The sequence below is a fragment of the Tachyglossus aculeatus genome, chromosome X1, assembly GCF_015852505.1.
Source record: "Tachyglossus aculeatus isolate mTacAcu1 chromosome X1, mTacAcu1.pri, whole genome shotgun sequence".
Classification (NCBI taxonomy): Eukaryota; Metazoa; Chordata; class Mammalia; order Monotremata; family Tachyglossidae; genus Tachyglossus; species Tachyglossus aculeatus.
The window spans coordinates 17,329,508-17,351,476 of record NC_052101.1 but is presented as its reverse complement, the minus strand read 5'-3'; the positions used below and the strand labels follow the sequence as shown (position 1 = coordinate 17,351,476).

The window sequence follows — 21,969 nt, the reverse complement described above, 5'->3', positions numbered from 1 at the left end:
TCAAGGAGCTTACAATCTCTATCCCACTCTCCTAGAAGAGTAAACTCAGTTCTGCCATGAATTGTGTTTTCACAGTGTTACGGTTGGAATGTGGTTAGGGAATTAGTGAATTTTCTTTCAACAACACAAGCCTGTTTGAGCTTGACATGCTATGTTTTTGGAAGAAGATCCTTGGGTGCATACACACAGCATTGGAAAGGCGAGAACTATGCAGCATGAGTTTCCTTAAAGCAGAGTTTCACAAGGAAACAACCCCACTTTTGTAAGCTTGGGTGTATTTTAGAAATGCAGTTTATAAATTGCTTCTAAGTCTCTGACTACCAGCCAAACCTGTTTTCTTCACTTGGCCTCCTGAGATGTTTCATGTAGCATCAAGAGACGAATTTAGGAGAGAGAACACTAAAAAACCCTGGAGGGCTGTGGAGATTCACAGCTGCAAATTCATAAGTGGACGAAATTTCAGTGAAGGCGTCGGCCTGACATACCCATAATATTCCAGAAGAGGGCAGTAGAATACACAGTGTCTACCCTTAACTCATAAAATAAGTGCATTATGAAAGACAAAGATTTGAGACTTCTGAAGAAGAGAAACGGTATATTCTGATACAGATCTGTACTCTTGCTCTGGGAAAAGGAGTGATAATAGTTGTTCCTTTATTTTTTAATAGTATTTCTTAGGTGCTTATTTTGTGCCAGACACTGTACTAAGCATTGAGGTAGATACAAGATAATCAAGTGAAACAGTCCATGTCCCACACGGGCTCACTCGTCTTAATCCCTGTTTTACAGATGAGGTAACCGAGGCACAGAAAAGTTAAATGACTTGCCCAAGGTCACACAGCAGATGACTGGTGGAGGAATAAGAACCCAAATCTTCGGTCCTCTTCTCCCACTCCCTCCTGCGTTGCCTTGACTTGCTCCCTCTATTCAAACCTCCTCCAAAACCCATAGCACTCATATACCTATCTGTAACTTTTATTTATTCTAGTAATGTCTATCTCTCCCTCTAGACTGTAAGCTTGCTGTTGGCAGGGAAGGTACGCTCAGTAATATGACTGATTGACTGACTCAGACTCTCAGACTCCTCTAGACTGTAAGCTTGCCGTTGGAAGGGAAGGTGTCTGTTTATTGTTTTATTGTACTCTCCCAAGTGCTTAGTACAGCGCTCTGTATGCAATAAGCACTCAATAATACAATTTACTGACTGACTCAGACTCTCAGACCTGTGCTCTTTCTGCTAGGCCATATTATTTCTCTACTTCTTTAAATAGTATCATTGGCATCACCATCTTCATCAGAACACAGCAGCGTGGCTCAGTGGAAAGAGCCTGGGCTTTGGAGTCAGAGGTCATGGGTTCAAATTCCGGCTCTGCCACTTGTCAGCTGTGTGACTTTGGGCAAGTCACTTAACTTCTCTGTGCCTCAGTTATCTCATCTGTAAAATGGGGATTAAGACTGTGAGCCCCACATAGGACAACCTGATCACCTTGTAACCTGCCCAGCGCTTAGAACAGTGTTTTGCACATAGTAAGCACTTAATGAATGCATGTTGGATTTCAGCTGCAGCAGAGATAGGGATTGTCCCTGTGACAATGCATGTCTGCCTAGACACATGACGCCAGAAGAAATGTCTGCGAGTATAAGTCCATTATTGGATAAGGACATACAACAGGAGTAGCAGATGTAGTCTAAGCCCCCATTAACCTCCCCCTCCTCACTGCTATTTTCAATCATTCAATCGATGTTGTTTATTGAGCAGAGCACTGAACTAAGCACTTAGGAGAGTACAATACAAAAGAATTCATTGACATGTTGACTTCTATCCCTATACTTCCAAACATGCATGTCTCTCCCATATTACAAAATCCTTCACTTGATCCCACAGCCCCCTTCAATTATCACCCCATCTTCTTGTTCCCATTTCTATCCAAATTTCTGTGATGCCTTCACTTGGCCTCCCCAGCTCTCTTCTTGCCAGAGGCTGGTCCCTTCAAACCACCAAGACTGCACTCTCTACAGCCACCAGTGACCTCCTCCTAGCCAGGTTCAAAGGGCTATTCTCTATCCTTATCCGCCTTGACCTCTTGGCTTTTTTGATACTGTGGACCACTCCCTTCTACTCAAAACTTAATTAAGCCTCACTGATACTGAACGGGTATTAATCTGGTTCTCTTCCTACTTCTTTGACCCTTCCCTCCAGCTTTTACTCATCAGAGTTCCCCTCAGCCTCTACTTATCTTTCTTTCACAAGGCCCTGCTTTGAGCCTTCTCATTCTACACTCACTTTCTTTGGGAACTAATCAGTTTGTTTGACTTCAGCTACCATCTCTGGGCAGACAACTCCAAAATCTACCTCTTGAGTGCTTACCTCTCAACTAACCTACCATCTTTTTTTTTAAATGGTATTTGTTAAGCACTTACTATGTGCCAGAAACTGTACTAAGCGCTGGGGTAGATACAATATAGTCAGGTTGGATTCAGTCCATGTCCCACATGGGGCTCATGGTCTTAATCTCCAGTTTATAGAAGAGGTAACTGAGGAAAAGACAAGTTAAGTAACTTACCCAAGGTCACACAGTAGACACGTGGCAGAGCCGGGAATAGAACTCAAGTCCTTTTGGCTCTCTGTCCCATAGTCTTTCCACTAGGCCACACTGTTTCCTTTGCATCTCCACTTGCTCCAGCGCCATAGAGGGATTTAGACCTCTACAAAAAACAATAGCTGGATGTAAGCATTAGCTGATACTTGCCTAGCAGCAGCAACAAAGGCAGCATCCAATAAATCAAAGTTATATTTACCAAGCATGTACTAAGATTTGGGGTGAGAACAAGAGGCAAAAGTCATAATAAAAATAAAAATAATAATAATGGCATTTAGTAAGCACTAACTATGTGTAAGGCACTGTTCTAAGCTCTGGGGCAGTTACAAGGTGATCAGGTTGTCCCACATGGGGCTCACAATCTTAATCCCCATTTTACAGATGAAGTCACTGAGGCACAGAGAAGTTAAGTGATTTCTTCACTCAGTGAATATGCAACCTAATAGGGAGACAGATATACAATTATTTTTAGGTTGGAGGAAAAAAAGAATTGAAGTATGGGTAAATGATTAAGTAAGTGTAAATAGTAGAGTATGTAAATTTAATTTGTATCAGCCTTTCCTGCTAGATTGCAAAATCTTTGAGGGCAGGGATTATCTACTAACTCCACTGTACTCTCCTAAGCACTTAGTAAAGTGCACTGCATGCGGAATATACTGTAATGAATGGTTAACACTGATTGATTGGCTTGAGAGGTTTTGGAGCCCTGCCCCCAATCAGAGATATTCTTTCCTGGTGAGTTATTTGCCATTGAATGCTTCCATCTTGTTAAGGAGGTCATTAATCTTTATAGGTGTTCTCCCTACCTCAAGTGGCTCTCTTTCATTCTACTAGAAGTGGGGGTTAGTAGATGGAACTCAGGACTATCATGGGGTCTGGGAGGTGTTTTAGAGAGGTGACCAAAGCCAGCTCATGGGGTGACTGACAGTGTGATTGTGAGCCAGGGAAAGGGAGGATCAGAGTGAAGAAAGGTGCCTCCCACTTGAAAGCCTCCATCCTGATCATCATCATCGTGGTATTTGTTAAATGTTCACCATAAACCAAGCACTGTGCTAAGCATTGGGAAAGATGCAATGTAATCAGATCAGAGCCAATCCCTGTCCCACATAGAGCTCCCACGTTCTGGGGTCGATTCATCTAATTGGTGCTCAGAGGCTTGAACTGATGGAAAAGTTTTTCCTTCATTATGCATTTATTTCAAAACAAGCTTTATTTTGAATAAAATGTGGATCTTTCCACCAGTCAGTGAAATGGATTGATGCTATGGAAATGCAGTATGGGCTAAGTTTTCATGGTTGGAAAAAGAAACCAATCAACACTTAAGCACTGTAAACAAGTGCTTAATACAATACAATCCACAAGATCACTAGAGCTAAAATATACAGCCATGAAATTAGCATTAGGCTGGACTGAAAATGTCAGGCTATGGAGGAAATAGTTGATGACACATTGAAAGCAAGAGTTTTAGCATGGGAACTGTATTTCTTTAGAGAATTGATGCTCAGTGCCTTTTGATTTATCATTGCTCTGTCATTCATAAATGTGGGCATGTCTTTTGAAATGCAATCTGTTGGGAAACATGTTTGCAGAGTTTTTTTAATCTTTCTATTGTGATAAATAAAATTAATAACTTCCAAAGTAACCATTATCCTGTCTACACTAACTCAGATAAATAAATTATTTTTAACTGATAAAATCTAGTCAGTGGATTGAAAGACTTTGTTCTAGAACAATAAAATTTTGCCATACCACAGATTGTATTAGGGTAGTAGGATTTATTGCCTGCTTAAATGAAATTCCTATGTGCCTTAAATAAAATTATTAGATAACAATCCAGTTCATTTTTGAGGAATGACAGGTTGTAAATGCCCATACATTCTATTTCCAGTTTGCAATGTTACCTCATCCCTAGAATAGAATTCAACAGTAATTAAAGGAAAAACAAAACAAGAACAAAAACAAAAAAGTTTTCCTGACATGAAAAGAAGTAATCCTAGCATGTTAACTTTCCTAGAAAAATGCTTATGCTTGGCTGGGTCAATATATAGATTAAGAAAAGGGAAAAAATAGACTTTTCAAAGTTTTGGTCATTGTATGTGAAGCTGTGGGATTTAAAAGAAAGCTTCAAACATTAATCATCATCAATGGTATTTCTTGAGTGCTTACTATGTGCAGAACACTGTACCCAAGCACTTAGGAGAGTACAATAAAACAGAGTTGGCAGAAATGTTCCCTGCCCATAACAAGTTTACAGTTTAGAGGGGATTAATGCTTCGCTTATGAGAATGAAACGTCAGTTTTAATCTCCGTGAATGTTTCGTCGTGTTTTGAAACATAAGGCAAAGTAAGAGTTTAGAAATCTGTTTTCAGTATTATACTGATTTGCTTTCCAATTTCAGTTTATGAAGTTCTAGTAACCATTCAGTTCTCTGCATAGTAAGCCTGGAAACACCTGTAATACACTTGTGTTTTGTTCTCATTTCTTGCCTGTTTCATTTCCTCCAAGAGGAGTGGAATGCTATCCTCATTTCGTAGACTTAATACTGTTCTATTGTACTCTGCTAAGTGCTCTGCACATAGTAAGCACTCAATAAATTCCACTGATTGATTGACTTAATCTGCTCCTTGTTTGTGTTTCTCATTGGAACAATGACACACTCCCCCTCTAGACTGTAAGCTTGTTGTGGAAAGGGAATGTGTCTGCTAATTCTGTTGTATTGAGCTCTCCCAGGCACTTAGTACACTACTCTGCACATAGTAAATGCTCAATAAATATGATTGACTGATTGACTTGTGAAAGTTACACATGGATTTGGCCACAGCTGTTTTTGAACCGAGGCTTTGGGGAAAAGGTGATAAGTGGAAGAATAGAAAAGATGGCAGTCTGGGAAAATAGCAGCTGTACAATAACTTTACAAATTGTAATTTGCATACATACCCTGTATGGTAAGTAGGGAGACGTGATACCACAAATCTGATCACATGGATAATATTCACATTCAGTGACATCATCTTCAAATATGAAAGACTTATTTAGGTCAGACAATTCTCTAAATGAATTATTTAAAAGGAGTATTGTGGGTAGTATGGTTGATAAATGAGCAGGTCTGAGTATTATTGAAAACCTCAATCTGGAATGATTCTATTTTGACATAAGCATTTTTTAAATTTCATTACTCTTTTTTCTCTCTGTCTCACATTCACTCTCTCTCTTCCTCTCCTTTCCAGTTTGGTCCATTTCATTTCATGACTACATTGGACTAGATGATTTTCATCTAGCAAAAGATAGAGATGAATTGAGTTGTGATCAGAAATTTCTGTTTGTACAGCCTAGAACCAAGAAATTTTGGAAACCTTAAGAGAAATTCTTGTGAGAGCAGCAGACTGATTTTCAGATGAAAGTGGTTTGCTTAAGCTCCGGGCAAACCTCTGAAGTTCTGTATGCTTCCTCTCACTCTACATCGTCAACACCAATTGTATCAGACAGATTACATGTGTGAGACCTCATTCATCAGTGTGGGTGGTTTGTTAGCAATTGCATCTACTGGATAGGTGAATGAAAGGATGAGCTTAACCCATGAAGGGCTCCAAGAAGTGGAAAAAGCACAAACATGGGAGTCAAAGGACCTGGGTTCAAATCTTACCTCCACCACTTGCTTGCTGTATGACCTTGGGCATCACTTAACTTCTCTGTGCTTCAGTTTCCTCAGCTATAAAATGAGGTTTCAATATATGTTCTCCTTCCCCCTTAAATTGTGAATCCCATGTGGGACAGGGATTTAGTCCAACATGATTATCTAGTATCTACCCCAGCACTTTCTACATTTCTTGGTACATAGTAAACACTTAAAGAAACACCACAATTCTTATTCTTATTATTGTTGTTGCTGTTTTCTGCTAAGAAAAGTCTTGTTTCATTAGACAGGAAAATGCTAATTCTCCCCATTTTAAAAAAAATTATTGTTGCTTGTTTTTCAGTTCCTTAGAATTGAAAGGTCCAAGGGAGGCAGAGGAATAGAGAGGGGAGTGTGGAGAAACATGACTTTATTATCATAACTATTCACCATCAGCATATTGAAGATTTATTGATGATCTACTTGACCATTTGTCCTTTTAAGGTCAAGGTGATTTTTTAAACAAAGGGTACTGGACAACTTTGAGGCTTGTAAGTTGCAATCTCCTTGAAAATGAAAAGTTTCTGGTCACTTTTTGTTACTTAGATTCCTTCAAAACAAAATATCACCTATACTGGTACCAATTAATGGTTTCATTGTAAGTTTCATGTCCTGGATCCTAACATTAGAAACTCCCACTGTTGTTCAGTCAAGTAATCAATCAGTGGAATTATTGAGTGCTTACTGTGTGTAGATTTCAAGAGACATAAGTCTCCTTCCTGGAAGGGTTTAAAATACCCCTGGAAGAGAAAAGACACTGGGGTTATGATAGACCGGCATGAATATTTAAGTTATTTGTAGGAAGAATAAACATAAACAAGCTTTCTACCTATCCCCAAACAAGTCAATTTCTTATTTCAGGCTTTCAAAGGTTATATAAGTGAAATTATAGTATTAAATATGGGAATAGCCATGACTAAGGTATTTGAAATGAGTTTTTGGACTCCTCCAAAAAGAACCTTGAAACTATAAATCTTCATATATGTGTATATATATATATATATATATATGTGTGTGTGTGTGTGTGTGTGTGTGTGTGTGTATACACACACACACATATATAAGGAAAAGGGGGAGAGAGAGAGAGAGAAATTTTTGCATAGTATGTGAGGACTTTTATATGAAGTGGTTGGCATTTTCTATATTGATTTTAAGTAAATTACTTAGGTTGAGAGACTTTTTAAATAGGTGAGAGTCTCCTCAGCTCTATTTTACCTTTTTAAAATATTACAAAGGCAAAAACGTAGTCACTACAGATCCATTTGAAACTTTAATTTACATATTTTAAAGGTTCCTCCTTGGCCATTGAAGATTGAAGGTACCTTTGTTGATCCATGTTGGATCTTGTTCTCTTACTCATGTTTTTATTTTTTCTTAATTTTTTTTTCTGTTGGTATTTGTTACTATGTACTAGGCACTATACTAAATGCTGGGATAGATACAAGTTAAGCAGGTTGGACACAATCCCTATCCCACATGGAGTTCACAGTCTTAATCCCCATTTTACAGATGAGGTAACTGAGGCATAGAGAAGTGAAGTGACTTGCCCAAGATCACTCAGCAGACAAGGTGGAGCAGGGATTAAAACCCAGATCCTTCTGACTCCCAGGCCCATGGTCAATCCACTAGGCCATGCTTCTTTTCTTTTTATTCTGGATTATAAACTCTTTTTCTGACTGTAATTTATTTTTTAATCATTCTATTTTGAGGCAGTGTGCTACATTAGCAATGTGTGTCCTCATCCAGTAAAGATAATTAAATTTAATCACGAGTTAGGTTGGATTAATATAATCTAGAGTTTTAAAGAATGAAGCCAGAAGCACTTTTAGTTGTTCTGGACTAGTTATGTAGTAACTAAGAAACAATGAGTATGATTGTCTCATTCCTTTGATGGAAAAGAGATGGGATTGTGTAGGGAATATGTCTTGCCAAACTAGAACACAGGGATATTAGGCATGCCTTTTTATAATAGTTAAAAAATGTATTTGCCATGTTACTGTCAAAAACATTAACATGAGTTTGAAAAAGCAAAAGAAAAGTCTCTAATGGCAACATTAATCATAGAGTGCAATAAGATCTCTTTACTGCACCAAGCTCTAGATTTTCTAGTAAGAAACTGAACTGAAAGACAATGTTTGTAAATTATGCTAACTGAGGAAGTTATCATTAATCCATTAATCAGTAGTATTTACTGAACACTTACTGTGTCCAGAACATAGTATTAAGTGCTTGGGAATAAGAATTTTGCCCTGGAAGTATGAGTGGTAAAATGACTGTTTTTGACAACTGCAGTTTTTCTCCTTTTTTTTTCTTCGAAGATGAGAATAATAGCAAAATCAAGACTGCAAAATAGGTTAAGGATAAACTCTTCCACGAAAATGCACTCCCTGATACTTTTTGACCATCCACATGTGAGCTATTCCAAGTGTACTACCACTCAAAACCTTTATTTAGATATGGAACAATCCTGTGGAACTGCAAACCTAGCTGACTGAGGTGCTCTTTTCTTGGGCAAAGTTTGAAGGTACTGAGGGAAAAACACTTTTCAAAGGTAAACCCTTTTTGTACACCTGCTCCAAACTGTTATTAAAATTGAAACAATGAAAAAATATCACCAAGGAATCTCACTGATCTGGGACAAGAATTTTGGGGACACAGGTCATGAAGTGAGTGCAAATGTTCTTGATAGAAAACTGTTTTGTTTTCATCTTTGAAACAACAAACACTTATTCAAGAGAGATTGATTGAATTCTTCACAAGCAAAATGTCCTAGAGTTTATTTGACTGAAAGTCCAAAATATGCCATCACTGGAAGGATGAATACAATGAATTTTATGTGCCATCAGGTATCTTTATAAACTCTGAATATGTCAGTCAAACTGTTCGCCAATTAGCTAGCAGTCTCTGTGGCTGTCATGTAGTTCAGAGTGGGTGAAGAACCCCTTGTTTTCAGCTGCTTTACGAGAAGACAACCTAACTATTGGAACAAGCTGTGAAAAAAGAAAGCATCTTAAAAGGCCAACACTCCTCTGATTATTCTCTTTCTCCCTTTTTGAACACACATCTGAATATTTTTGTTCTTGAAAAGGGTCTGCTGCAGTGTTGAAGCTCAGCTCTGAGAATGGAAGGTGGAGGGCGAGGAGTTAGGAGAGTCAAGGGTCACTGTCCTCATGGCCAGACAGTCATCAATCAACTCCTTGGGCTGGGAGGAGCCTTCAGACGTCATTCAGGTCACCTCCCAGTCTCCAGACAGTCCCTGCATGAAGCCCATCCAAGTAACAGAACAGTCTCTAGTGCTATTAAATAGAAATTCCACACCTGTATATGCTTACCCTTTCTAATGGGCCTGAGACAGATCTTAGAGTTGCGATGTTCTTCCCCTATGTCTGATATTTCAGTCTCAATGACTGGAGCCCTATCTAAAGATGAGCTCTGGGATAACAATAATACTGATAATTATGTTATTTATAAAGCGCTTACTATATGCCAGGCACAGTTCTAAGCCCTGGGGTACATATAAGATAGTTGGGTTAGCCACAATCCCTGTCCCACGTAGTGCTCAGTCTTAATCCCCATTTTACAGATGAGGGAACTGACGCCCAGAGAAGTTCAGTGACTTGTCCAAGGTCACACAGCAGACTAGCGGCAGAGTCAGCATTAGAACCCATGACCTTCTGACTCCCAGGCCCGTGGTCTATTCACTAGGCCAAGCTGCTGCTCAAGATGGGAATCCATCTTGAGTTCTTGGAACAGAATTCCAGGGAAGGCTGTGGAATTAAGCAGTACTGTCCAAGGCATATTGGGAGCTAAATTGTCGGGACAACTGTCGGGAGGACTGCTGTTAGAACCTAAGAAAAAGATTCATGACTTTCCTTTTCAGTTTTCCAAACATTTACTGATGGATTGATTGTAGGATCAGTTTCTCTTGGGGGAAAGCGTCACTCTACTGTTACAGGGGTCAGGTTGAGAACAGCAAGAGTCGTGAAAGCTGGTGGTATTTCCCAGACTGACATGCTCCCTGATCCCTAACTTGGTTGTTTGGATAAGAAAGTGCATCAGTTAGCTTGTGAAAAAGCACGTGCTGCCTCTCCAAAGTCCAGAAGTGCTGAAAAATTGTGATGTGTATCATTCAGAACAATAAAATACGTGCACAAAAGATTATCGCAACATAAAATTAAAAAGTGACAGTTTCATCACACAATTACACTGCTGTTTTCCATTTCCTTTTTTTTAAGCTTTTGACATTTTTATGTTTGTTTCATTTCTTTTTTTCTTTCTTTTGTTTTTTTTTTAGTTTTTTTTTTGTTTTTTTTTTGTTTTTACTTTTGGAGGGATAAGGGGAAAGAGGCTTGGTCCACTGGAGATTAATCACCCTCAATGATATATATGTTAAAAAAAAATATCAGCAGCAAGACTCTATGGAAATAGATTCTGTTTGATGTAGCTAGTCTGTCTTTTCTGTTTTGCCCTCTTTCACGGCAGCCTCTGAAGTTTTCCGCAGGGGGGCCTTCTCCGAGTTGGAGTGTCCTTGGCCAGAATCTGATGCTCCGCCGTTTTTGTGTGCTGTGTGCTTTTCCAAGTAGTTCAGCATTTCACTAAGGACAGTTTGGAAAGTGCTTAGGGCCGCACATATTGCTGGAGTCCCAAAGCCGTGAGTGATCAAACTAGACATAAGGAGAGAAAAAAAAGACAAAGCGTTTGAGTGTGGGGTGTGATTGTAAGACAGTCACTGACCGCTTATTGTTCAACATGGCTTGTTTTTTTACCTACCAAGTGCCGGAGTGGCATAGCAATGAAATACTCAATTTTAATGGGCTTATGCGTTTTTTTTTAAATATGTCCGCTAATGATGATGGTGATGATGGTATTTGTTAAGAGGTTACTATATGTCAAGCACTGTTCTAAGTGCTGGGCTAGATACAAGCTTACCAGGTTGGACACAGTCCCTGTCCGACATGCGGCTCACAGTTTTAATCCCCATTTTACAGATGAGGTAACTGAGGCTTGGAGAAGTGAAGTGGCTTGCCCAAGGCCACATGGCAGACAAGTGGCAGAACCAGGATTAGAACCCAGGTACTTCTGAATCCCAGGCCCGTGCTCTATCCACTAGGCCATGTTGCTCCTGTGAAAAATGTCCTTTTCTAGGTACAGTGTCTCCTCCCTTCTTTATGCTTTCAGAGGGAGACCAGACTCAGGCAGTAACTAACACAGTTATGTCTTAAGGAACTAATCTAATCATTTCTTGGTCCAGCTATTTGAGTAGCAAATGTATAACACATATGACTGTTCTGTACTGGTTTGGAGCAATTTTGGATGTGTTTTAAGACTAAATGCCTCAAACAAGTTTTCAAATATTCTTAGGGTAAAGCTTTCTTAGTAAGAAAAACACACTCCATGTATATCTACTTTAGTACATCAAAGGTGAAGGGATGGTCATTATTAGACTAAGTAAATTTGTGAAGACAAGCTGTTAAATTTGAAGCAAAGAAAGACTGAACATCAAAAGCCCTTCAACTACATTGTTCAATCATAAAAATGAAACTGTGACAAGACACTGTCTCACGTGGGACTCAAAGTCTCAATCCTTATTTGACAGGTGAAGTAACCAAGGCACAGAGAAGTGAAGTGACTTGCCCAAGGTCACACAGCAGACATGTGCCAGAGCTGGGGTTAGAACCCATGACCTTCTGACTCCCGGGCCCACGCACTATCTACTGCATTATGTACTAGACACTGTACTAAGCACTGGGGTGGATATAAGCAAATCAGATGGGACACAGTCCCTGTCCCATGTGGGACTCACAGTCTCAAACTCCATTTTACACATAAAGCAACTGAGGCATAGAGAAGTGAAATAACTTGCCAAGGTCACACAGCAGAGAAGTGGTAGAGTCAGAATTAGAACCCATGACCTTCTGACTCCAAGGCCTCTGCTCTGTCCACTACATCAGGCTGCTTCTGGGATGAATACAATACGATCATGTTGGACACCACCCCTGTCCCACATGTGGCTCAAAGTCTAAGTGGGAGGGAGACTACTCTCCTCAAAAATCTCCAGTGGCTGACAATACGATCATGTTGGACACCACCCCTGTCCCACATGTGGCTCAAAGTCTAAGTGGGAGGGAGATTACTCTCCTCAAAAATCTCCAGTGGCTGACAATACGATCTTGTTGGAAACCACCCCTGTCCAACATGTGGCTCAAAGTCTAAGTGGGAGGGAGGTTACTCCCCTCCTAATAAATCTCCAGTGGCTGCCTCTCAACCTTCGCATCAAGCAAAAACTCCTCACTCTTGGCTTCAAGGCTGTCCATCCCCTCGCCCCCTCCTACCTCACCTCCCTTCTCTCCTTCTCCAGCCCAGCCCACACACTCTGCTCTGCTGCCACTACCATCCTCATTGTACTTCATTTTCGTCTGTCCCACCATCACCTCCCGGCCCACATCCTCCCCCTGGCCCGGAATGCCCTCCCTCTGCACATCCGCCAAGCTAGCTCTCTTCCTCCCTTCAAAGCCCTACTGAAAGCTCACCTCCTCCAAGAGGCCTTCCCTAACTGAGCCCCCTTTTTCTTCTCCCCTTCCCATTCCCCCACCCTACCTCCTTCCCCTCCCCACAGCACCTGTATAGATGTTTGTACAGATTTATTACTCTATCTATTTTATTTGTACATATTTACTATTCTATTTATTTTGCTAATTGATGTGCATTTAGCTTTAATTCTATTCGTTCTGACGACTTGACACCTGTCCACATGCTTTGTTTTGTTGTCTGTCTTCCCCCTTCTAGACTGTGAGCCCGTTGTTGGGTAGGGACCATCTCTATATGTTGCCAACTTGTGCTTCCCAAGCCTTAGTACAGTGCTCTGCACACAGTAAGTGCTCAATAAATACGATTGAATGAATGAATGAATGAGATCCGGTATTTAATTTCCATTTTATATATGAAAAAACTTAGGCATGGAAACATTAGTGATTTGCTCAAAGTCATACAGCTGGCTAGTGGCAGAGGTAGAACTGGAATCCTGGGTCCTCTATCTCTCAGGTCATGCTTTTTCCACTACACCATGTTCCTCTTCATGTCTACGTTACTCATCTACTAAAACGTTTCTACTAACTCTATTGTCCTCATCCAAGTGTAAAGTACAGTGGTTTGCCCAGAGTAAGAGCTCAATTAATGCAACTGATTGATTGAATAAAGCATATTTTAGTCTTTTCCCTAAGCAAATCTCTCAGGCAGGAAACCCTGTGGCCTACCCCAAGGCATCTGACTTTTGTTAATCAAACCCTCAGCTTGACCCTGCCAGCCGTGAACCTCAGTGACTAGACATTTCCCTGTAAACTATGACTTAGTATTTTCTGTTGCAATCTTTTCACATTTGCGTTACTAATCAGATCCCAACTTGGCTCTTGTTTCAAACTGGTTCAACCACAGTCTTTGGAGCCTCCCTGGAACTCTCGACTGTATCCCAATGGGAAATTTTAATCCCATATTAGCTTTAGGTAGCAAAACTAGGGTGGCCAGTAATTTTAGCCCTGGTTTGGTGATACCCAGCAAAACAGACTCTATTTTGATTTCCTGTGGAGAAAGCCTTGGTGGAGTCTAATATTCATGGGTAGGGAGAAGCAATGAGTACAGTGAGAGGCAGCATGGCTTAGTGGAAAAAGTATGGGCCTGCGAGCCAGAAGATCTGGGTTCTAATATCACCTCTGTCAATTGCTAACTGTGTGACCTTGGGCATGTCACTTAACTTCTCTATATCTCAATTTCCTCAACTGTAAAATGGGGATTAAATGCCTGTTCTCCCTCCTAGACTGTGAGCCCCATGAAAGACAGAGACTGTGTCCAACCTAAATATCTTATACCTACCCCAGCACTTACAATAATGTTTTGACACATAGTAAGCTCTTAACAAATACCATAAAAGAGTTTTCTTATGCATCATTGAAAAATAGACTGCTTGTATTTGTGCCAATAAGAAAAGTAGGTCTGGGATTTGTTTTTGTTTTTTTTCTTACCACCCAACAAGTCTCTTCTATTATCAAATGACAAAGAGGATTATACCATATCCATATCAGAAGAACATCTGTACTACTGAATATGTTTTTGTTTTTTTCTTACCACCCAACAAGCCTCTTCTATTATCAAATGACAAAGAAGATTGTACCATATCCATACCAGAAGAACATCTGTACTACTATTAAGGAATTACAGGAAAAGTGGTCTATTACACCAGCGTCTCACTGCTCTTTCATAATAAAGTGGAGAAAGGGAATCTTAACCCAAATGGAGCAGTCTATCAAGTGAGTAAATCTAGATTTTTGTATCTTAATGCAGAGATGAGTTACTCTATCTCAGAGTGAGATGCGGTATGGCCTAGTGGAAAGAGCATAGAACTGAGAGTCAGACTTAACTTCCCTTTCCCTTCAGTTTATTCATCTGTAAAATCGGGACCTTTTTTCCCTTTCTCTTGAGCCCCATTTGCAACGGAGTCTATGTCTGATCTGAATCAATAAATCACAGAGCATAGCACACTGCTTGGCACATATTAAGTGTTTAAGAATACCATAATTGTTTTCACTATAAAGGGCATGGCACCAAGCTTCTGATTCCCCAGATGGGTGGGCCTGAACTCTGGGGACCACAGCCTTGTGGGGAGGTAACTGAACCCCTACTATCAAGCAGGATTGTCCCCTCTTGGTTTCTTGGTTCTCACTTTGTTAAGATTTAACAAAGTGATTGGTTTTCTTAGACATTTCACCCAGAAAGGTTTCCCTTTTCCAGGACCAGGATCACTTTCCTGCCAGTCCTGATGAACAAGAGGAAAAGTTTACAAAAAGAAAAGGTCAGGGGAGACTGTTCAAAACTCTTGGCTCCAGAGTGACAAAGAGGAGGCCAGATTCTGGGTTTCAGATCAAACTGAATATTTTTGTTCAAAGCTAATTGAGCTTAAGGTAAAAGAACATTGCCAAGGGTTTTGGTTTATTTATTTATTTATTTATTTATTTATTTTTTTTGTGTGTGTGTGTGTGTGTATAACTTTTAAAGAAAGGAAGATTTGCAGGCTAATTTTCTCTGCTTGCTGTTTCTCTGTACCCCTGGATTCCAGCTCATTTATTTCATTTTATTTTTATTATTCTCACACCAAGGAGCAGAAAGGCACAGCCAAATGACTTCAAGCAATGGAAACACCTGCTGAGACATGCCAGATGAACTGTACTTTATGACATCTGATCATCTTACGGAAAATGTGATTAACAGTTAATGTTCACAGCGCCGATTTTCTGCATTGTCTTTAAAACCACTCTTTTACTTATCCATTTAATTATGATTCCTTACATTTCTTTCTGCTCGTAAGCCATCTCCTTGCATTGACTCAGCTCAACCCTGCTATTAAGAGTCTGGGCTATTAAGATGACACTCTAGCCTCAGGAATGTGACTCCCTGGGGTAGAGAATTTGAAGGAGGGGAGAGGAAGAAGCCATATTCTTAGACTCCTCCAGTAGATTGAAGGAAATGCTGTAGAGGAAGACTAGAATTATAGGACCTTAGCAATGCCTCCTCTACTGCCACAAGGATATCAGTGTCAGTTACTACTTAAGACATTGAGCTCTTAGATTCAATCATATTTACTGGGTGCTTACTGTGTGCAGAGCACTGTATCCTTTCTGATTTCTCTCCTTCAGTCACTCTGATATTGACTTTAAGAGGAAAGGTGTTATAAAAGACAAAATATAATTACATGAGCATTTTAAGTGTTTCCCAGTCATTATGAATGATGAAACGGAACAGTAGGAAATTAAAATTGACAAATGGAAATAATCTGTAAACAGACTCAGTACTAGCCAAAATCCTGGGAGCCTCAACAGAATATCTTTGACAGAAAAACTTCCATTTTAAATGCAACCCATGAGTACAGAGTTACCAAACTTCTTACTAGAAGTAGCTGTGGACCACAGTTAAGTGTTGTTGAGGACTTTGCAGATTAACTCTAGGATTTGTTGATAACGGATGAGGGGTTGACTTTTACAGGAAGGCAACTTCAAGAGTTGTCATCCATTACATGGCTTATCATGCAAAATAAAGGCTGGTGCTTCTGATAGGGCCTTTTCCTGCAAAGAAAATCAAAAGTATTGTTCCAACCCAATCCCAAATATTTCATATTTTGTAAATTTGATCAGGAATAAGGACACAGTGTTCTAGCAGAGTACCATTGTCAATGCCTGTTGTAGGGTAAGGAGAGTCTCTATATGTTGCCAACTTGTACTTCCCAAATGCTTAGTACAGTGCTCTGCACACAGTAAGCACTCAATAAATATGATTGAATGAATGAGTTAATCCATCAAAAGTATTTATTTACTACCAACTATAGGCCGAGCACCGTACTAAATGTTTCAGAAAGTACAATACAATAGAGTTGTCCTTAGGAAGCAGGTTTAATTTTCCATTCCGTTTCTTCACTTGTCCCTTAAATGGAAACATTAGACTGGGCCAACCCAACTCTGAAGAATAGTAGACAATTAATTCCTGTGAGGTTTTTCACCTCTATAATCCATGTTAGCCAAGAGTACCTCTCGTTCTGTGCTTTGGCAGAGCCTGCTGTCATTGCACAGAGTTGCAGCAGGTCACTGCCAGGGAATAATGACACATTTTATATTTAAAAAGGAAACAATGTTCCTCAGGAGTTTTCCAGCAAAAAGTATGCCACTTACAGTGCCTGCCAAACCTATGTAGAGTCTTGGGGCTATGTCTTGGTAAGAAATTGGCTGAAAGAAACCAGGAATAGAAAGATCCTGACACACTACAAACTAGGAGACTGCTTTAAGTATAAATTTGCATACAAGCATGAATTCCTTCGTTTTTGGAAAATGGCAACTTTCTAGAATCCAATTTGAAAAGTAACTTTAATTTTTCCATGTAAAAAGATGTTCCCTATCATCGCTATTGTGAAGTGGTATTACTATTTGTATGATCTCACAAACACCTTCAAATACCATCTATCCATACTAATAGGGGTACCAATAATGATGAAAATCCTTAAAGCAACAGTATTAAATCTTGTCTTACTAAAGTATGGTCCAGATAAAGAACCATAACTTCTAGAAAAGTTGAGGACTTTTAAGGTCATAATGAGACAGTGAAAACTCAGGCATTTCAGTTTTGATCCCTGTTTTTACAAAGAAGCAATAGGATGATTCAGTGTGAATGGATAATTTCCCAAACTTAGATCTTGTCTACTGAGATTATCTTGAACCCCTCTTGCGTTCCTTTAGCTATGCCTCAAGATAGACAATCTCTGATCAGGCCCCCTGGCTTGGAATGCCCTCCCTCCACACATCCACCAAGCTAGCTCTCTTCTCCCTTCAAAGCCCTACTGAGAGCTCACCTTCTCCAAGAGGGCTTCCCAGACTGAGCCCCCTTTTTCCTCTCCTTCTCCCCATCCCCCCGCCCTACCTCCTTCCCCTCCCCACAGCACTTGTATATATGTTTGTACAGATTTATTACTCTATTTATTTTACTTGTACATATTTACTATTCTATTGATTTTGTTAATGATGTGCATTTAGCTTTAATTCTATTTGTTCTGATGACTTGACACCTGTCCACATGTTTTGTTTTGTTGTCTGTCTCCCCTTTCTAGACTGTGAGCCTGTTGTTGGGTAGGGACTGTCTCTATATGTTGCCAACTTGTACTTCCCAAGTGCTTAGTACAGTGCTCTGCACATAGTTAAGTGCTCAATAAATACAGTTGAATGAATGAATGATCAGCTCTATAAGATCAACCTGTCCTGGAGCATATAAAAAATTGATCCACTCAAGTGTAGGGAATTGGAAGTGCGGGGGGTGGGGGGTGGGGGAGAAGAGATAGTGGATTCTGGAAATCAAACTAGAGATGCTACTTTATGAAAAATCCCTACCAGCTTGAACAGTTGCTGGGAACCTCAATTTCTGGGTTTGCTCAGAGTGGTTCTCCAATTAGCTATCAAAACTGCAGTCTCCTCCCTTTCTTCCCACTCTCCACATCCAATCTACACACACACACACACACACACACACACACACACACACACACACACACACAGTCTTCTCCTCGTCTAGATGTCCAAACACTAATTTTTGGAGCCCAAGGTTTCCATCATTTCCCCACCTGAACTGCACAAAGCAATATGTAAAGAAGTGACCTAAGCATATCTTTCCTGAGGTACCCTTTAAATTCAGAAGAGCTTAACCTTATTGCTTAACCTCATTTTATGTGATTGCAAAAGCGTGTGAGGAATCAATATTGTCATCCAAAGAAACTGAAATCGTTTTTACATCTATGTTTCTTTTGTGCTTTACCATTACTGTAGTTTCCCTTAAGATTTTTTTTAAATATTAGTTATTAAATATCCCCACATTGTGATAGTTGTGGTCCAAGAACCTCAGCTTCCTAAGGCTTGAATAAAAGCCAACCAGTTGAGTCTCCTGTTCTCCTGTTTCTAGGCATGCTAGTACAAGTTCATCACAAACATAACAGTGTTTTTCCTAGTCTGAAAGCTCACTGGAGAATAAGATTTCCCTTAACGTCCTAGGTAACTGAGTTCTCTCAAATTGGTATGGAAATAGATTTCCAAACAAAAGAGAGCTGAACAAGATGTAGTTTCCATGAGGAAATAGTGTAAATTTTGATATGTATTTCCTAAATTTAAAAAAATGGTCAGGGATGAAAAATATGATGAATATAGTTATGATTAAATAGCCATGTAAAATTATATACCAATAATAAAATATTTTAATTAGTTTATGTATATATAATTTTAATTGTATAAGGCTTATCTTTCATATGCTAACATACTACATATGTTATTATCTTTGCTAAATAAAGGAAGCATGACCTAACTGAAAAAGCATAGGTCTAGAAGGCAGGAGACATGTTTCCTACTCCCAGCTGTGCCTCTGACTTCAAATCACTTGCCCTCCCTGTGCCTCAGTTTCCTCATTGATAAAATGGTAAAAACCTGCTTTCCCTAGCTCTAGCCTGTGTAAGACAAGAAGTGTGTTTGATGTGATTATCCAGTATCTACCCCAGCACTTCTTGGCATCTAGTAAACATTCAATTTTATTCTGTCATATAGTGCTAAAATATAATGGGCTTTAATCACTTTATTCAAGTGAATCAAAGGTTAGGGAGGAGAGGGAGAGAGATGTTGAAGCCATAGAAGACTTTGTAACATTGCCTTGAAGTAATAGCATGCTGTAAGAAACACTGGCATTAAAATTCAATAGTGCTACCAAAAAAGAGTGTCTAAAGAGCATAATGTCAGATGATGGTAACTAACTAGGTATATCTAAGTAGTCTGGAAAGTTCTGTCCCTGGATACTCTGTTCCTATTTCCCATAATTCCCTCCAATGCTCTATTCTTTCTTCCCACTTTTCTCTGATGACCTACATAGATGATGTTGAAAATGGGTCGTCTCCGCTACTCTACTATGAAATGAAACTGCACCCAAGTACTTTGAAGTACCGATCTGAAAATTATTTTTACAGAAAACACTCACTATTATTTTAGAATATCAGAAGAAATTTCCAGGAAAAGAAAACAAACCTTTTTTCATAAGTGAATGTAGGCAGGGAATGTGTCTACCAACTCTGCTATATTGTACTCTCCCAAATTCTTAGAACAGTGCTCTGCACACAGTAAGCACTCAAACACCACTGATGGATTATTTGCATAAATTATATCCAAGCACACATGCTTTGACTAGTGACATGCTAAGATTTATTAATACCTCCACACACCCTCTTGCAGAAAGTCTTTCCTTTTATCTAGGGGTTACATAGCCTCTCTTTTTTTAACCACCTGAGATTTAAAACCATAGGTTACTCTCTTCCTGAGTGAAAACTGGATTAAACTGTCTGAGGAACATTTTTCATTACATTAAACTTGGACAGTGGGTATCACTGCGGTGTCTTCTTAGGAAGCTGAACTTGGCAGCTCCTCCTCCTCAACTCCAATGACAAAGGCAGGAATAAGTGATGCGCTTACTACTGCCAGATAGGTCAAAGGAGTGTCCAAAGTGGTAGCTCAACACTTAGGTATTCGCAAACTCCTTTATGGAAAGTGCTGAGCTTGGAGTCTGATTGTGCCATGCCTATGAGCCAGATTGAAGGCTATGTCACTCTAACAATGGATCTGTAGTCTGGAAGGAGGGTCAGAGGAAGTTGACTTTGAGTGAGAGAGCCAATATCAGGGTGTAAATGATGGTTCTGTTTAATTAGAGCCCCTGCTTCCCTACAGGGGTCAAGCATCTCTCCATTCTGAAGTGGGCGTAGGAGACCCTCTCTCTCCCAACAGCCGTATAAGCCACCTGCAGCAGTAGGGATACTCTCCATTAGGGTGGATAAAAAGTTGGAAAAGAAGGAAATGAAAGTGTAGAAGCAAGAGCTAGGAGGAGAGAGATTCTTGTCACCTCTAGGCCCAGAACAGGGCAAACTCTTCCTTAGAGCTTTGGGGAAAATCAAGATCATTCATCATCTTCAAGATGGTGGTTGCTACTTTTCCTCAGTATGATCCACTAGGGCTGAAAGTGTCCCAACTTTGGAATTCCTAGTTTTTTCTGGTAATTTTTTAATGCTCTTTCTGATTTTCCACAGTTACAAGAGTTAATACATCATTTCATAGATTAGACATTTGAGGTAGAAAGCAGTCAGGTGCTTCACAAGTGACACTATGACTCAGTACAGAATGAGAATGAGAACCCAAAAGATTAAATCTCATCCTTGGATGACTGATAGTGTTCTCACCTTATTGGAAATTGTGAACTGAGGAAAAAAGAGAAAAGTAACATAAATCTTATTTTCAGCAATCAATCGCTCCATCAGTGGTCTTCATTGAGTGCTTACTGTGGGCAGAGCATCATATTAAGTGCTTGGGAGAGTACAACAGAGTTGGAAGACACATAACCTGCCCACAAGGAGCAATTTAGAAAAAATGAGCTTCCTGACATTTCCTGAATTTAGAGTATTCAATCAATCAATCAATCATATTTATTGAGAGTTTACTGTGTGCAGAGCACTGTACTAACTATTCACCTTAGTAGAGTCCATTCTGACTAATACATGGACACAGTAGCAGGAATAGTTGGCTATTCCTGGGTATCTGGGCCTGCAGTACCTTCTCTCAATGTCAATCATATTCAAACTAATCCCTGGAGATAACCAATGTGTTGGACGCTGTGTTTTGTTAGCCAGTAGGTACTACCTGATGGTACTCCAGAAACAATAAATAACAAATAAATCAATTTCCTTCAATTTGACGGAAATAAGTCAAAACCCAAAGCTTGGGTTTTTTTTTTTTTTTGAGGGGGGGACAAAATGTCTATTAACTTAGTACAGTGTTCTGCACATAGTAAGTGCTCAGTAATCACCATTACTGATTGATTCTTGGGAGACCAGACACCGTGGAGACTACAGATCACATTATTTCTGTTCCTCCAACAGAATGGTGACCATTTTCTACCACAAAATTGTACTAGTTAACTGAGCAGCTCTGACTTTAACTCTAACTTCTTTGGAATCATTCCAAGTTTTCCTTCCCAGACCCGACACCTTCCCTCCATGACCCAGCCCAGGATGCTGAAAGCAGACCTCAAGGAATGTGAAGTCAAAGATCATACACCGGATTATGAGTAAGCCATATGACCTAATTCAGGAACTT

At 39.7% G+C, this 21,969-nt stretch overlaps 1 protein-coding gene across 1 annotated transcript in view; it reads right to left on the bottom strand.

Annotated features, from left to right (window-relative positions):
- Positions 1 to 10,574: 10,574 nt before the first annotated feature.
- The window catches only part of TFAP2D (transcription factor AP-2 delta), a 51,329-nt gene continuing 39,934 nt past the window's right edge, over positions 10,575 to 21,969 (bottom strand). The window contains exon 8 of the mRNA XM_038740120.1: positions 10,575 to 10,938. Within this exon, the coding sequence (XP_038596048.1) occupies positions 10,719 to 10,938 (220 nt within the window). The 3' untranslated portion in view covers positions 10,575 to 10,718. The remainder of the gene's footprint in view (positions 10,939 to 21,969) is intronic.